Below are 18971 nucleotides of genomic sequence, written 5' to 3' on the forward strand. Positions count from 1 at the left end.
ACTTGACACCTCAGTGTGTAACAATAAAGATGCGGTTTGATGACCATTAGGATATTTTCCAGGTTTTCAGATGACAGCTAGATGATGCAGACCCAGTCATTTTGTCCTATAAGCAGGCCTGAAGTATGAAAGACGCTCAGTTCAGGGAAGAGCATCAAGGGTTACTGCTAGTAGGCTTTCAAAAGGGTAAAGCGTTATTGTAGATCTTAAAAGGTTTACGTTTGAGGTCATTTTAGACTTTACAAAAGACAGAATAAATCTATACAAAATCCGATTTAGTTTTTCTCATCTCAGTAGTTGCACCCTCCTATTTTAGAAACTGGAGCTTTTGGACATTTGCCAAATGATTTATTGCATCAGCTTTATAAAGGCAGCGTGTCTAGGCTCATTCCATGCAAACATGTTATTTACAGTAATGGGAATGGCAGTTACAGGTGGATACTGGGGAAGGGAGACTCGGCGCTTGAATAGGTCATCAAATTGGTACATGTGTGCAACTCAGGGCAAAGAACATGACATATTAAAGCAATTAAAATATTTCCGATGCTTGTAGACTTTTCTAAAATCCAGAGAGTGGTTAAACCGGAGAGCAGGAAACACACACAAAAGTATCCTCTAAATAAGAAGGGAATGACCGTGAACAGACAAGAGTCGGCTGGGGTTGGCCGCTGCTCAGCCACCTGGTTAAAAAACGACTCTCGTGTAAAAATGGGAAATTATAACACATCAGGTAGACAAACAAAACCAGAAAAACCTGACTTCACTACACCTGCACAATAAATCAGTTAAATTCAGTTTGAGTCTTTAATGTTCCCACGTACAGCTTCGTTAAGCCGCCGCCACACATTTTTTCGATCACGCCATGTGGCTGCATTGTTCAGTTCGATTGCACATTTTCAGACTTCTAGAAACTGTTAACGGTGAAATGCATTTTAAAATTTGAAAAACAAAACATGGAAACCATAAGGATGATGACACAGGTCATTAATGACCAAATAAGATTTCATCTATGATGGGTATTTCCATTTCCAGTTTGGTCTTAAATTTGATTTAGAGGCATAGCTTTGGGCCAACAAGTGAATCCCAAAGAGCTGGAAATGTGCCGTATATGTGTGCAGTGAGTCCTTAAAAAATTGAGGAAATTCAACAGGTGGAGGAGGAAAGAAGTTCCAAGGCTCTTTCTTTTCAGTTGAAAATTTCAAATGTTTTTATTCTTATGGCACTGTCATGTTTAACTTAAAAAACAAAAACCTTCCAACATATTTTGGCACACAAGCCTTCATCAGGGGAGTCAGTAGATCAATTCTGGGTCCCCGTGTATGATTTATTGTAGATTTCTTTAACATTTTGTGCACATTTTTTTGAAAAGAAAAGCCTTTGAGTTTTTCGATGTTTAGTGCCTCAAATAGCAGCTAAACAGTTGACATTTAGCATTTCAGTTGATCAATCTACTGTTTGATAAGGTCTCGTCCTAAATGGTCTCATTGGAAAGGCAGCTGTCAAGAAGCCATTCTTAAAAAAAAGAAAAAAGAAATTGAGCAGAGTCCAATATTTTAGCACTTTCACACACCGAAGGAAATGCTGATCAGTGACCACAGACAGACAGCTAAAGGATAAAATAGTTTATTTTATAGTCTCATAGTAAAGGTAGGCCTCAACTTGCAAGACAATTGTTGGCAGTATGTACAACATACTTGTAATTTCCATGGAATGGAACTGGACAAAGACCTACTACACTAATAATATCCTTCTAAATAGAAATTAAATGGAAACAATATACATACACACACATTTCCTAGACACGAAAATGCTTCCTTTTTTTTTTTTCCTTGGAGGGGGGGGGGGATTCAGCAACATTGATTTTTACTGTGTAAAGCACAACACACTGACATGGACTTCTTTTGCTTCCCTGTACTGCAGGAGACGGGGGCTACTTTTTCAGATTCAAAACCTAGTTCATAACCTTGAAGAAAACTACATGTGACAAAATCAGCATCATCTCATGACTTGTGTGATCACTAAAGAAATGCATAACATACTGTTTGAACTTGAAAACATCCAATTAATGCTTTTTTGAAATATATAAAACGAGATGCCTAATGTATTCAGCCACCTAAAGTCATCCACTACTTCAAGCTAAAGGACAAAATACGATATAAGTTCAGGAATATTCTCCTTCAAAACATCAATTTCAACAGAACAGGTTTCTCTCTCTCTTTTCTTTTTTTAATCATCTTGTGTTGACAAGTGTGTGCTGCAGGAAACGTCTGCAATCCAGTGGGGCTGAGGTGGGTTATCACTTTTAACATTTGCTCCGAGCATCTTCACATTCTTTACTGGAAAAAAAAAGAAAGCTACAAATGTTTTATTCATTTTTAAAAAGGTAAATCTTTCCAAAACTTTTTTCTTTTTTTATCTAGGTGTGTGTGTAAATTCTAAACAACAAAAACAAAAAAAATACATAACATAGCAGTGCTTGAAAGAGTACACCTGGCTCATCCTTCCTCCCAAAGGAAAAAAAGATAACTTGGGGGAGGAGGAGGAGCTTTACTGAGGGTACACACACACACAAAAGAGCCTCGAGTCCTTACATAGCCAAGCTGCCTCTTTTTAGGATTTGGATTGATGTTGCTAAAGAAGGGGAGGATACCAATGATGGAGAACAAAAATCAACAGAGAAAGAGGGGTGGAGGAGGAGGGGAACCTGAAGCTCTCTAGGTGGATTGAAGCAGTTGTCTTTCACCCTGCTTACAACCTCTCTCCCGTGGGTGGAGACTGGCTGGAGAGAGACGATTGTGGCGGCTGTTGTGAGGAGATTTGATGGCGACGAGTCTCCAGTGCGAGCCCATCCAGAGATGGAGGAGAGAGGATGACGAGGGAGGCCGAGGTGGTCGTTGGCATGAAGGTAGGAGAGGTCGGTGAGCCTCGAGAGCTTTGAAGGCCGTCTCCCCTCTCGCCCTCCGCTGTGCTCTGCTGCCTCGACCGCACCTATTTTTTTTCCTTTTTTTATTTTTTCGTTTTAAGACGCTCGGCTCTCTAGCTTGCCTCCACGCGCACCTTCTTCCTGGTGGGTGGCTCTTCTGCCTCCGACTCCGAGCTGGAGTCGGAGCCGCCGTCGAAAGCCGACACGGCGCTGCCTTTGGGGTTGGTGTACAGGCTGCTGTCAGACGAGGAATAGTTGGCCTGGAGCTGAGCTGAGCCCTTCACTTTCTCCAGAGCGCGGACTGCGTGGACACAAAGGAACAGAGAACTCAAATTTACTGAAGAAACGATTGGTCTGAGGAAACACTGCTGATCATAATTCTCTGCTTTTATAAGCTGGACAGAAACCTGATTAGGATGCATTCAAAGCACTAACAGATTACTTTCAGCGCCAGATCTTGAAGTAATTAAACAGATTTCAAACAGTCAAACTTAAGAGTGAATCTGAATCCTGGGGCCAGAATCGCCCCAGCAAAGATACCAATCTGGATGGCATTAGAAATTGTGAAGGAGGGCATTTACTTTGGACTCTTACCTGCAGTTTCATGAGTTTAACAACTTCTCTTATTGGCAAATAGCTCTCCCGTGGCTATTCATACTACACCAAAGTAAAAAAGTAGTAAATCAACTATTAAATGACAAAAAAGTTACAGCACCAATTTCTGTAGTTAAACTTCTTTAGACCGACAGAAAGGGCAGCTTCTTTGGGCCGGCCCACTCAACATTAAATTGGGTTGTTTGTCGCCCACAATGTCACATGAGCTCAATCAAACTGCTTCAAAGCCTGAAACTGGACTGTTTATTGAGCCTTCTAACAAACAAACAAACAAACAAACCCCTTAATTTTACATATATTATCTTATTTCTATCAGTTTTGCTACAGCTGGCATTTTTGTGCAATCTAATGCTTAAAAGGGGGGAAGGGAAAAAATCAGAGTGATGACGCAGGGGTCTCACAAAATTTTAGCCTCCTGAGACCTTGCATCCTTATGTGGGAACACTGCACTCAGGATTTTCTGTATCCTACACTTAACTCTGCTCAATGAAGCGTATTATACTTTGTTAAAAGATGGTGACTTATTGTATTATAGTGTAAAATAAAGCAAATGCAACCATTTTCGGCTCAGTTATCAGGAGGGTTTAAGACTTTAAGAAACAAACGTGATTCATATACATATGGAAAACATCCTCATTTTGCACAAGAGTATATTAATGCACCATGTCTAAGCTACACCTTTCATTGAGTTTTGGAGGATTTTAGGTACATCAGAGAGCAGAACATGATGGTCCAAATTTGCTCAAGGTCTAAACAATGACAATATTTAGACCTTTGTCTCTCCAAAGTCTCTGAGAAAGCTTCCTGTGCTCAACAGTTAAAACCATTTTTGTCTCTTGGATTCTCCAGTAATGCTTGGTACGAAATGCACATTTGTAGGTCCTTTTTCTTTTTATGTCGAAAATCAATCTTGTTTCCATCATTCTGAGCTTTGCCAGGTTTGTCTAATCCTTCACTCTGGTTTTAGTAACCACCATCTTCGTTTACATGACTGTTATGAGCTTACTGAAGAAAGCCGATTGTAACCTGGTTACTGAGAAGCGTGGAAATATTAGCCTTAGAGCAACCTCGGCCCTGGACGTAAAAATAGACAAGCACATCTCATACATAAACTTTAGAAACATGAGGGAGAGACGTTAGAGGGGCCATTCTCTTTTAGGTGATTACATGGAGGTACAAGGAGGCATGTTATTAAACGCTCAAACATAATGATAAAATGTTGTATTTCCCCCATGTAGTTGCAGATGATCCTATAGTAAATTTAGAACAGAAAAGGGGGCAGACTTGTTCTTTTTCTAAAAAAAACTAAATAAATCTGTTTATGCGTAAAGAGCAGTGTGTTCTGAAACTATTCACACACACACACTCCTTTATCGCCAAAACATTCAAACAAACATTTATTGTTCGGCCGTCCACGCTTGCACCTATCAGGTGGAAAACCTCACAGCCGACCCAAACCAGCATTAATCAGCCCGCCTCTCCCCGATAAGAAGTGTTACCTTGTTGCTCAAGCAGTGCGTTCTGCCTCTTCAGGTCGTCGATGTCCTGCTGGTGTGTGTGGTTTTTCCGCCTCATGTACTGAATGTACTCTGTGGCTTTGTCTAGGATTTGAGCTCGAGACGCCTGTTTGGTAGACTGCTGTTAGTGACACATGCAAAAATTGAAGCAATGACGCAAGTATACAGAGTCTTTATCACATTTCTAACACAGTAACTCTAACCCCTGCCATGATGCTACGCAGACTGGCCCCAGAGAGCAGCACACTGCAGACTCAAACCACTGCAGGACACTACAGGGTATCTGAGACAGCAGTGCATTTCTCTACCTAGCTTGCCTTCTTTTAACCCCCTGAAATCTGCTAGCACTTCAGTCTGACATGCATAAGCTTTGTCATACCCCTGACAAGTTACGGTCAGAGGCCTCTCCTCGATTACAGCAGACAACAAACACTGCAGCAGCAACCAGCTCAGATTACAGCTTTGCCATCATGCCTACCTGGTGTCTGTCAGCTACTTGACCTGTACAAATTATGGCTGGGTATCACTGATTTTAAAAAAAATCATTTAAAGGCTCCAACTTACCTTCTGTTTAAGAAAAACAAGTCTAATTTAAATTAAAGTGACAGTGACAGCAAGAGGTGTCCACCATAGAGAATGTGATACAATCCCCCGTTTCTAGGGAAAAGTGAAAAGTGCCAGATGTGTATGAGTGTCAAAGAAGGTGCCGAACCAAAGTTGCCTGCAGGTTTTTCTTGTGCAAACACTCGCTAACCAGTAGCTCAGGACAACTGGAGAAAGTGCTACACTCACTGGAAATGAGAACGCTTCCCTTAGAAGTAAAAGCTGTGCTGCAGAGCTGAAGCAAACATGATTTTCATTGAATGCCAATGATCTGTTTCCTGCTTGTGACGCAACAGCTCGGAGAGTAGCTGGACCATATTTGTAGACAACTCCATCACTTCCATTCAAACAACTGCAGCAATATGCTAGCGATCAAAGCAATCACAAGGCCAAATGGTCAGGGAACAACCTAGCAACAGGTGAGTCACTGGCCGGTCTGTAGGCCTGCGTGCCTGTGTCTTTAGCAATTATTTTCCTAGCAACTGCAATCAAACCTCCAGCAACCAGTTGGGGATTATGTATCCTTCACAACAGGCAGTTACCAGGTGGTCACTAACCACTCTAAGCCCAAGGCCTTATTCAGTTGATCTTTTATTGCCACACATCCAAAATTGGCAATAAGTTAATTTCACATGGCTAGCAATGGCACGTTTACAAAACTTCAATTAAGGTCATGCGTTGCAAAGAACACGCCACTGGAAATAAATTTAAGTATATTTGGGATTTAAGCTTTATTTAACTGTCTATACTGAGGCCACTATGTAGTTTATTCGAGTTGGCATATCTGCACTGCAATTTTGCTACTCGAATAGCACTTGTGAGTGGAACTTATCTCTTCAAGTTGAGCTGCTCTCTTCCCGTCAGTTTGGCAGATAGAGGCACAAGAAGTGCTCGTCAGAAATGCACAGATGGAAACGGCACCAATCGCAGTCATTGCAATGAAATGCAGTTACCTTTGTAGGGCGATGCATGCCTGGTCACGAGGTTTCATAGGATTTTGCAGTTACAACGTACCCACAGCATAAATTTAATGCAAACATTTAAACTCTACATTACTCTTATTGATAAAGGTAAGCCAAGTAGTATGGATAAATATATGTGGACATTTTCCTCTGCCTCAGAAGGTTAACACTGCTAACTGGACCTTCACCCCATCCACAGATGTGTTGCTGCCAGAGGAGGCAAAAAATGTCCATCAGATATATCCTACAGATGATATGGATGTCCCCAACTACTAATTTCATAACCGCTTTAATGCCTTTGCAGGTTAAACACTGCGTTAAAGGGGATACGAGTTGATTTCAGCTCCTTACCCTGCAACAAAACACATTTGGGCAGAAACACAACCCAAATATCTCCAAGTCTGATGGCAGTAAAGCTGCTCTTGGGTAGCGTTTTAGCAGCTCTACTGCTGAATTACAGCTCACCCCAAGAAACTCAGAAGGCTTTAAACCTTACTTCAACTCAAAGGCAGAAGCGGACTGACATTTAAGGAACAGACGTGTTTCTTCTTTCCCAAAAAGCAGTTAATCAATGGAAAATTAGAATTTAGACTGAGGATCAAGTCTAACAGTCAGGAAACAATAAGTGTGGCACCACCAGCCTTCCTTCCTTCTAGATTATAGGCTCAACATGCTTGCACTGAATGCACTTTCCAACGCTCAACTATTTAACACGTCCACATATTCTAAAGCAGCCAACATACTAGTGTTCATTATCTTGATCAAAACACTGCTTGAAAGAATTTTCCAAGATGCAATCTATCACATTTTTTTACTCTGCTTGTTTACGACATACATTACGGCCATTAGTGCAGGGGAAGGGGAGCTGTTGGGTAAGAAAAAACCAAACACTACTCAAGCCAAAATACCAACAAAAAACAGAAAAAAGATCAGAATTACAGTCAAACCACTGCAATCTTCTGTTTAACACTAGAAGGCCAGAACCACTAGGAACGTGAAAAAGATGCTCAATCATTAAAAAGGTTTGTTTATTTTGTAATTCGTCCCATATTTAAAGAGTTAAGCCTTCTGGTTAATCTGCCTGTTTATGATCAGCACATTGGTGCAAGTGATATGCCATAAACCAGCGGTCCCCGACTTTTGCGCCACGGACCAGCCTTTAACGTGTCGCGTATAAATACAACAAAATAAAACTAGTACCGGTACCGAAAAAAAAAGAAGATTTATTCATAACACACGTGAAAAGACTCAGGAAAACCGAGTTAACGATAAAAACGATAACAAAATAACGCTGAAAACCGATAAAAACCTTGAAAACCATACATTTCACACCTGAGCCTCAACTCTCGCGGCCCGGTACCAAATGACACACGGACCGGTGCCGGTCCGAGGCCCGGGGACCGCTGCCATAAACAGCCTCATAACCATTTATGCTAGTGTGGCTCGATCAGCCACACTCATCTCAAAGAAGGTTCACAACTCCCAATCCGTAACTGAACAGGGGAAGTCCATATTCCTATTTTTTACGTTAATGCAAGTTTAAGGTCTAAAAATTGGCAAAATGTTTATTATTGGGAACTGTGACCAAAGACTGTGAACCTGCCCAAACCACAACAGACTGCCACTTGGTAATCTTTGAAACACAGACTCAGAAGCACAAAAGTACACTGATTTGATACCCAGCCATAACTTGTTTTGTTGTTTTACAGTGGGGCAAAAAAGTATTTAGTCAGCCACCGATTGTGCAAGTTCCCCCACTTAAAATGATGACAGAGGTCAGTAATTTGCACCAGAGGTACACTTCAACTGTGAGAGACAGAATGTGAAAAAAAAATCCATGAATCCACATGGTAGGATTTGTAAAGAATTTATTCGTAAATTAGGGTGGAAAATAAGTATTTGGTCACCTCAAACAAGGAAAATCTCTGGCTCTCACAGACCTGTAACGTCTTCTGTAAGAAGCTTTTCTGTCCCCCACTCGTTACCTGTATGAATGGCACCTGTTTGAACTCATCATCTGTATAAAAGACACCTGTCCACAGCCTCAAACAGTCAGACTCCAAACTCCGCCATGGCCAAGACCAAAGAGCTTTCGAAGGACACCAGGAAAAGTATTGTAGACCTGCACCAGACTGGGAAGAGTGAATCTACAATAGGCAAGCAGCTTGGTGTGAAAAAAATCAACTGTGGGAGCAATCATCAGAAAATGGAAGACATACAAGACCACTGATAATCTCCCTCGATCTGGGGCTCCACGCAAGATCTCATCCCGTGGGGTCAAAATGATCATGAGAACGGTGAGTAAAGATCCCAGAACCACACGGGGGGACCTGGTGAATGACCTGCAGAGAGCTGGGACCAAAGTAACAAAGGTCACCATCAGTAACACACTACAACGGCAGGGAATCAAATCCCGCAGTGCCAGACGTGTTCCGCTGCTGAAGCCAGTGCATGTCCAGGCCCGTCTGAAGTTTGCCAGAGAGCACATGGATGATACAGCAGAGGATTGGGAGAATGTCATGTGGTCAGATGAAACCAAAGTAGAACTTTTTGGTAAACTCAACTCGTTGTGTTTGGAGGAAGACGAATACTGAGTTGCATCCCAAGAACACCATACCTACTGTGAAGCATGGGGGTGGAAACATCATGCTATGGGGCTGTTTTTCTGCCAAGGGGACAGGACGACTGATCCGTGTTAACGACAGAATGAATGGGGCCATGTATCGTGAGATTTTGAGCCAAAACCTCCTTCCATCAGTGAGAACTTTGAAGATGAAACGAGGCTGGGTCTTCCAACATGACAATGATCCAAAACACACCGCCCGGGCAACAAAGGAGTGGCTCCGTAAGAAGCATTTGAAAGTCCTGGAGTGGCCTAGCCAGTCTCCAGACCTCAACCCCATAGAAAATCTGTGGTGGGAGTTGAAAGTCCGTGTTGCTCGGCGACAGCCCCAAAACATCACTGCTCTCGAGAAGATCTGCATGGAGGAATGGGCCAAAATACCAGCTACTGTGTGTGCAAACCTGGTAAAGACCTATAGTAAACGTTTGACCTCTGTTATTGCCAACAAAGGTTATGTTACAAAGTATTGAGTTGTATTTTTGTTATTGACCAAATACTTATTTTCCACCCTGATTTACGAATAAATTCTTTACAAATCCTACCATGTGGATTCATGGATTTTTTTTTTTTTTCACATTCTGTCTCTCACAGTTGAAGTGTACCTCTGGTGCAAATTACTGACCTCTGTCATCATTTTAGGTGGGGGAACTTGCACAATCGGTGGCTGACTAAATACTTTTTTGCCCCACTGTAATCGATAGCTAAACAGCGATGTCCATGTGGTGATTCGGACTGAGATAAATCAAGCCATTTTGCACTGTGTGTTTCCTGAACTGAAATAAAACCCTTGTGCAGCCAGTTGCTGAACCCACTCTAAAAATTCTCTACGTCAATGATGTCAAAACAGGAAGAGAGCAACAAAATGTCCTCATAATAACTTCCCAATGCTGCTCCAAGTACTTAGACTGCATCACTGCCTTCCTGTTGCCAGTCTGCACCCTTCTACCATTTACCCTCCACTAATCAGCTGCCCAATCAATGCCCTCCACATGAAGCAACAAGACATCTGCATCTCTGAACATCTACATGCTGTTTTCTAAACATCATAAACAGTAAAATTCACATTTTAGCATAGACATGACACAATAACAATTCATTCAAATTCAAATATTTTTCATACATGAGTGTGTAGTTGGCATTTGTGTGGTAGGCAGACTTACAGGCTGAGTGTTACCAACCTTTTCTCCCTGCAGGGAGGGTACCGAGTCTCGGAGGCTGTGAAAGCTGTCTTTGATGTGGTCCCTACGCTTGCGCTCCAGCGCATTGTGGTGTGCCCGTTTGTCTGCCTGCAATGACAAGAGTCACAGGGCCTTAAGCCAGGCAGCAGAGCAGCGTGGGTAGAGGGACAGCGGGTGTCCAGCCGTCCCAGTCAAACGTTCACAAGCCGCTCTGCTGCCAAGTCGCACTCTGCAGTAAAACACTGCTTTGTGCTTTTAATTCAGTGCAGCCATCATTATTATTAACCAACCATTACAGAGGAGGAGGACTCATTTAAGATGTAGTTAATATCCCCAGTAAGGCATCAAAATTAGTTTGTCTTCAATCTATAATAAAACACTGAGAATGATAGTCACACATTTTTAAGGCCATCTTTAAACTGCTCAACAGCCTCAACCTGTAAAAATTCATTTTACTATTAAAGATGTAAATCCTTTCCTTTTCACCAACTTCAAAATTTGTGAAACATAACCCTCCTTTCTTCTTTTTTAATATCAACACACTTATCTTGTCATTTTAAAGAAATTCATATTAAAACAGGGACTGCAGTTCACTGAAACTCATGCAAATATTATCGCTCTGTAATCCACAAGATAAAAGGTTTAACCTCACAGTCCTCAACGGATTTCAATATCAGCAGCCGATATGACAGATTCTACATAGAAGGCCAGATCTTAGTGTAGACCGTCATTACTCTGATATTTTACCCAAATTTAAATATGACCAAAGGTGAGAAAACTTTTCTTTTTAACTAAACATAAGATATAACATATTTAAACACAAAATGCTTAAATTTATTAGACCAATAGTCATAAAAACAATCAAGCTAATATTTTAGAAATAGTCCAAAACTTGTTTAAATCTAAAAAATTATATTGGTATTTATTAGACAAACTGCATTTGTGTTTTTTAATACCTGCATTTATGCCGGCACACTGTACTCATCTGAGAAGTCCGAATTTAAGAACATCAGTCAACCATAGAAATCTAAATAAATAACTTTAAATTTTGCAAATTAAAGAGCATAAAGTGCATATTGGTGGATTAACAATCACAGAAACGTGAAAAATTATTTTGGTAATCACCAATAGTGTTAATCTAGTGTGACATAAACCTTACATTGGATAGTGGTCTAATAAATTTGCCAAGCACTGTAGATGCATTATTACATCTTAACATGCTAACAATGAAATGCTACTTCCAGCTCCCTCTTCATTTGCTGCAAAACTCTATTGTCTAAAATAGACCAAAATACGGAGAAATCTCTAAATTTGAACATGAAAACTAGTCACTGCAAACATGATGACAAATAATAGTGTCAGCTAACTCCCTGATGAGAAAGTAAACAGTTCAGCAGTCATGAACAGAGGTTGTTTTGCTCTCCAACCTTTATGGGGTTCGGCTTTTCACCGTAAATTTGAGGTTAATTTTAGGCTGCTGTATGAACTAAAATACAACATTTTTCATGTCTTTTGTCAAATCAAATAACTAGCTTAACTATAACAACCCAACACTATTAACAAACACCAACTAAAAACAGGCACATAACTAGCTGTTAATTCAAAACCACACATCTGAACTCCAATTATTAAACTCGAGGCATAAAACAGCTGCCATTAGCACATGACCAGAGCACTGATCAGCATGTAGTTCGGCCTGTTTTTAGGCCAAACAATTACAGCCTTCAATCAAATCTGACTCCTGACTAATCCATGCTGTCACCAGGCTGAGCCCAACTCCCAATAAGAGCCTCCAAAATCATCTGTACATCCACCATCACACAGCTTCAGCAAAGCACGAGATGTGACTAAAATATTAGCAATGAAAACAGAACAATATTTGTGGTCACGCCACAGTTTCAGGCAAAGAGAAGAGGAGACAGAAGTCAGGTGACCTTGTGTCATCTGACTCATTTTGTCCATGGATTACAACAAAAGCCAAAGTGGCCACGAGTGAGATGAAGAGCAGGTTAAGACAAGCCTTTCGCTGTGATCTCGGTGGGCGTAAAGCGTGACTCAAGTAATACTTTAAGCAAGTAAACATCCTGCTGAAGGTCTTAGCAAGAAGATAAATGCTGCAGAGCATGAACACATCCTAGACACCCTGAGTGTCACTGAAACTGAAACTTTAATTTAAAAAAAAAAAAAAAACCCAAACAAAACCCCACATATATACCCTTAAAGCTACCCACAATGCATATCATGTGACTCAGTGGCAGCTGCTCCTACAGTGTGTTGCATAAAACAGAGACCAACCAGAAGGGAGAAAAAACCACCAGGACCATGTGCCTCATTGTGCCAAGCACTCCCTCCATTAATCCTTGCATGAACAAACATGACTGCTATTGATGGCATGTGCAATTACCAGTCTGGTGGCTGTATCTATGGATGCTTCAGCGACGAGACAATAGATACAGAAAGTGCACGTGGTTGACTTTCTTGTTCAACGGCAATGAGGGGAAGACTATTATGTTCAGTATATTAACAGGAGTAAAGCCCAGAGTGTGTTAGCATTCATTTATTATAGAATTCCTGCTTGTTAAAAGCAAGTGGTGACTTACAGACAAGCTATTTAAAACACTGGAACTGCTTTAAATACAGTTACCAATCAACGCTGGCCATTAGGTTTACTTTCCCTTTTGTAAATGTACAGTTTATTTGGCTAAACTCAGAGCTGGACGATAAAAATGACAAAAGAAATGCCCATGAATAAAGTTTTGCTCAATATAAATATAAGATATGGTCACCATAAAGCTGACAAACCTTATTCCAGCATGTTTTGACAGATAAGACAAAAGACCAATGATAATGAGAACACAGAGCCACGTCAGCATAGGCTGATATAGGAGGTGTAGCCAGTAGCACCACATATGCTAGTGTTTGGGCTGCAGCAGTACAAGTGAGTGTGATTGAGATAAAACAAAATAAAAAGTTTAACGACGACTCGCGGCACAAGACTCAAGCTACGAGAACTTTGCTGAATGGAACTGTCCGATAACAAGACACGATGCCAGTAAGCACAGTCGATAATGTTGAATTAAAGGAACTGACCATTAACATTTCTCGTACTTTCAAAGCTGTACATGGACTGTAGAGCGACGGCTGGACAGCTGTGTCATTCTTCGCCACCACACTGGCTTTGTGGTCAAGTTGCACATCTGATCCATATGAGCGTCACTGCCCACTTTGTTGAGACGGCACTTTGCTTCTTATTCGAAAAAGAAAGTGTACTTTACTGATCCCCGTGGGGAAATTCCTCTCTGCATTTAACCCATTCACTCAGTGAAGCAGTGGGCAGCCATTGGGCGCCCGGGGAGCAGTGTGTAGGGACGGTACCTTGCTCAGGGGTACCTCAGGGTAGCTGTTCAGGGGAATACAACCCGTTCCTCTGCTTCAGGGAACAGACGTTATAGACATAACTGTTCGCTTGTGCCTTGGAGCACAAGTGGCCCTAAACTATCTGAATGTTCTCCTTTGCCTGCATTTGAAAGGTTCTTGAATTTGTACAGACAGTCTGAATCTATATTAAAAAAAAAAAAATCATTTTTTTTAATATCGGATTAATATCTAGGTTATACTTATTTGGAACAGACCAAAGATTTCAGTTTTCCATTTGTGTTTGTGTTCTTGGTTGTATATCTTGGTATGAAAAAGAACCTCTAAGCTTGACCGAAATTGTGAGTCCATTTACAGCACGATTTATATTTCAGACTGATAAGAAAGAAATTATTGTTTTATGACTTTCTTTCCCATATCAGCCAGCCCTAGTTAAACCTCACAATAAACTCCAATCCAATAATTCCATAAAGCTGCTTTTGTTTCCTCATTTCTTTCCATTCGTTTAAAATGAGCAAAAATAAGCTTCACAGGCGGATTTTGACAGGCCTTTCACGCTTCTTCAAAGTCTTCGTTCACTATTAAGTGCTGATTTGAACAAAGTTCCACCACAGATATATATTTTAGTGCCTTTAAGTTACTCTTTGGCAATGTAAGTCGCACTCTCAAGAGGATGTTGAATATTTACAAAAACCATCAGAATTTGAATTTATAATAAATGTTTTAAAAGCATATAAATGTTAAATGTTCATGCAAAGTTTCATTGCACCAGTTAAAGAGGAGACAGGGTACATAAAGACATTTAAAACCACTGCAGTTTAAAACAGTTTCAAGGTCTGCAGTAGTGACTTATAAGTATAAAATGTAAGTACTTTTTTTTAAGGGAAAAGTGGTTCTGTTCGGACAGTAAATATCACATTAGTAAAGATAAGGTTAGTCATTTCATGAAAAATTTGATTTATTTAATACCACCCACCTCATGACCTCAGAGGTAAATGATTTTTAGTGGTACACCAACTTCAGTCTGTTTAATTGAGGCAAGATTTTACCTTCAGCCTATGAATATTTTATATAATTTAATATTTTTACAAGCCCGAAAGCAAAAAAACAAAACAACTGTATCTGAGAAGGTCTAGAGGAAACGCAATTATTTAGATTTATATGAAATGACCCAGCTGTCTGCACTATACATGCTCTAACCTACATAATTATAATTTATATTGAACACTAATCTAATAACGATTAGCGGTTAATATGAAACTGCTTTTTTACATTACAAAATTTTATTAATCTGAGTACCAGTGAGGGTACTTTTTACTACTGTTAAATGTGTCTTTGGGAAAAGAAAACATCTCAAATTCTGTTTGTTCTTGTTGTTTCTTTTGAAGGCAAAAAAAAGAGTGAAAATAAGCTGACAGAAAACCTTGTTTTGGGAAAATTAAACAATATAATTGCCCCCAAATATCAAGATGTGACCCCATAGTACCGACAGAAAAATAAGGAATCATGCCTCTTTCTGAGAGCAGATTAAAGGACAGACACCACACCCTTTACATAAAATAGCCACAAGATCTCCACGTATGTACTGTCACGTAACCTGACATACCTTTCAACAAGTCTGTTCCTTCAGAGAGCCAGGACTGCAGCAATGTTTTCTTTATTTCTGACTTGTGTAGGAAATTTTAATTCCAAGTGAATCCACTTTAAAGGTTACATCATGCACATAATTACATTTAACTAGGTCGCCAACACTAAACAGCTGCTATAAACACAGCAGTATCTGCATCGTCAAGCTACCTTGTTGAGCACATCAGGCTCCACAAAAAGCAGGTGTCCTATTACCTGCTTGCAACCATTATCACTTCACTGTAAAGCTGATACGTTCTGCTGGCGGCCTACGCCAGCTGAGCTTCTCCTCCGTTCTATTCATACCTGATCATGAGACATTACATAACACCACCAGGTGCCTAGCTGCTGCTTCCTGGCCATTCCTTGACCAACTCACCTTCCCCGCACGAAAGCCTACGCTGCTGTCAAAACTTTTTCCACCAGTAACCATGGAAACGCCACTAAAACAGATTCGCCAGCAAGTGAAGCAAAGTTGACGATTTAAAAAAAATGTCCTCATTAGGACATATTTAAGATCTTACAATGACTGGTTTCACTGTTCATTAGTTTATACATTTCTGTTCTTGGAGCTACAAAACAAATCATATTTTGCCCCTCGTACATTTTCTAACCATTACACACTGCATACCATACATACATTAAGTGCTTAGCAGCCCCTTTGCTCCATGACTAGACAGCGTTCAGTCTCTTATCTCACCTTCCAAGACATATCTACAGACAACAGGCCCACTTTCCACATCACTATTCAAGTTTTGAGAACTATTCAATGTCTGCCACACCAAAACCATCATTACATTTTATTCCTATCTCTGTTTGCACAGCTAAAGTGGTGAATTTAGCTTTTTGGAAACAGAAATTGCAATCTGGGAAGTGCAATCCTGAGAAAATACGAGCCACAATCTAATTAAAAAATAAATAAATAACTGAGAGCATCTGAACAAGCTGACAAAAGTATTCTTGGTGGTAAATTTACTTGTCTGTAGATAATTAAACCACGAAGAGACACCATTCTGTTCTATTACTGCTGTTTGGCAAAACAAGAAGAAGGAAACTTCTTTTTATCCTTTATAAAATAATGATATTTCTCCACGCATCTGTGAGCACATCTGCCAATGTTGCAACATTTTTTTATACACTTGAGACCACTTTTTTTTTTAAGCCATCTGACAAACATCCAAAATTATGACTAAGGTAACACTTCAATAATTGTGCAAAGCACTGGTGATTTTTTTCTAAAAGCAACTTGCCAGGTTTTGCTCTAAAGCTAGCTTTTCTCTAACTGTCTGAAGCAGTAAGTCGGGGTTTTCCTGCAAATAAAATTAACTGTGTTAAATATATTTACTCTTTTTTTTTTAATGGGGTTTAATCTAGTTTAAATTCACCCCCCAGAAACAGAAAAATGCATAAACTTCTTGTAAGTAAGGCAACCATAAGCAGACCAATGGGACTTGCTTGCATAATCAACCCCGAAAGGCCCATTTTAAGCAAGAAGAAAAATGCTCCTACTGTTCAGCAGAAAACGAAATATTTTCGGTATGCATGTATAAACTAGACAACACAAGCAGAACATTAAAGTCAGTATTGATCAAAAAATAAAGAGAGAATTGCCTCAGGTCTGTTGGGGGGGAACCAGCAAAAAGGCTATTTTCTAATCTTTATATCACTTCATGTTAACATGTTAACACTAATATTTCCTAAACAGCTCTTCCGCATTTTAATTCTAGTTATTTGACAAGCGGGGAAACATGGTGTTTTTGTGTGCACCAACCAAATCGTGCAGGGTGTTTTTTTTCCCCCTAGCTTGTATGCATGCAGCTATACGTCATTCATTTAGGCTGCCAGCCTTTTCGCTGCCTGTAGAGAGAAGATGGCTCTAATCACCGTCTGCAATACAGGAAAACATCCCGCTGCACCCTTTCCTGACACCAAGCCCTGTCCGAGGAGATGCAGCAGCCTCTCTACCCGTTACGCCCCCCTCTGCATCTGCATCATGGATGCAGAACAAAATGTAAACGCGCTCTCTTTACTAAGATGACCTACATGTATGATATGCAAACCTGATTGTGAGCGGAATCCCCGCGGAGGGGAGCAAAAAAGCCTGGGGTGGAAGAGGGGGGGAGACGACTCAGGCCACTAACCTGCTGCTACGGAGCACAGAAGGCTTTGTGTTAACCGGAAAAAAACAACAAACACGCGCACACACACAAAAAAAGCCTCTGTAGGGATAAAGCTTTGGTCTAAATATAGATTTCGTGTTACAGTCTCCCTATGGTCGGGTATACACAGGATGGGGGATACCCTGCAATACACTGAAGCCGAGGATTATCGCTTCACTTGCAGAGATGCATGAACAACTACACGCAAAGCAAAAAATACCGTCCACACACACATATATAAATAAATTTAAAACATACACGTGTTATCATCGAGATAACCGCACTATCACATTCTCTCTCATGACTAGCCCCCACCACCCAAATAGTGCAATCTGACTAATACACCATAATAAATAAATAAAAATTAAATAAGCAAAGTGGTGATGAATAAGTTAACTTAGCAATAATCAGAGACACATTTTTTTGTGTCGACAGTGGACAAATCCAGCATTACGCACCACAGAGTGATATCTCGGTGATTCTTCCTGCAAAGAAACAGAACAAAAAGTACAATTGTAGCCACAATTCTTCGTAAAGCTCCACAATCTCACTGTTTTCGCTGAAGAAAAGTAAGATAATTAATCAGGTCAACAATGAGCTGATGCAAGAAAGCCTACTGTTTCTTATCATTTAGCTGGAATCCCGATAAAATTACTCAGAAGATCAGAGCTAGCCAGCTTACTGCCAGCTAGCGCTTAGCCGACGAGCTAGTTGAGCTAAAACAAATTTCCAGCTGGCGGAATAACATCCTTAAAAAGCAAAAAGCAGCCATACTTACGTCACTATCGACTTCGATGTCATCGTTATCACTCATTCTTCGATTAAATAGGCTAGTTTAAACGGACGGGTGGCTAAAAAAACAACATGAATCAGCTTAGCACCGAGCGGCGCTCCTATACACGGACAGCTAACAGCTCACGTTCTGTTTGGACGGAGCCGAGGTGGACTCTACGGGCTCCACGTGACTGCACTCCACACACGCAGCTGCCACACCGCTGTACACATGCGCAGAAGCAAGAGGGCTTTTGGGAAGTGTAGTCGATAGGATTGTTTTTCTTAATTTCTCAGATGCAAATTAATATTTGTGGAGCATTTTACTACAGGTAGTATTTATAAAATATACAATTTCCCCTGGATGAGTCAAGAAAGCATTATACAGAAAGTCTGAATACCGTTGTAAATGTAAGCAGTTGTTATTTCTAAACTACAATATCCAGGAGGGATTTCGCTTGTATACTACGTCACAGCGTCTTTATTTTTCTGATTTGCATTCTGGGAATTGTGGTTGGAGTCGTATTTGTATGCCAGAAGAGCTAAACGGGCCATGGCTGAGACACGTGGATTTTAAGAACATACTGAAGAAACATAAACTCTCACATGCTCAGGCCCA

At 40.5% G+C, this 18971-nt stretch overlaps 1 protein-coding gene across 8 annotated transcripts; it reads right to left on the minus strand.

The window, feature by feature from the left end:
* Positions 1 to 1607: 1607 nt before the first annotated feature.
* On the minus strand, positions 1608 to 18551 carry max (myc associated factor X). 8 transcript variants are annotated; one of them, XM_004550523.4, is made up of 5 exons: positions 18360 to 18551; positions 18040 to 18066; positions 10404 to 10529; positions 5038 to 5161; positions 1608 to 3224 (listed from the first exon to the last, which is right to left on the minus strand). In XM_004550523.4, the coding sequence occupies exons 1-5, from the start codon at positions 18393 to 18395 to the stop codon at positions 3037 to 3039; spliced, it is 501 nt and encodes a 166-aa protein (XP_004550580.1). In that variant the 5' UTR covers positions 18396 to 18551; the 3' UTR covers positions 1608 to 3036. The 8 variants fall into 8 exon arrangements, with proteins under 8 accessions (XP_004550580.1, XP_004550579.1, XP_004550583.1 ...); XM_004550522.6 differs by having other exon boundaries at positions 5038 to 5176; positions 18360 to 18550; XM_004550526.4 differs by having other exon boundaries at positions 10422 to 10529; positions 18360 to 18549.
* Positions 18552 to 18971: the final 420 nt, after the last annotated feature.

The sequence above is a fragment of the Maylandia zebra genome, linkage group LG15, assembly GCF_041146795.1.
Source record: "Maylandia zebra isolate NMK-2024a linkage group LG15, Mzebra_GT3a, whole genome shotgun sequence".
Lineage (NCBI taxonomy): Eukaryota > Metazoa > Chordata > Actinopteri > Cichliformes > Cichlidae > Maylandia > Maylandia zebra.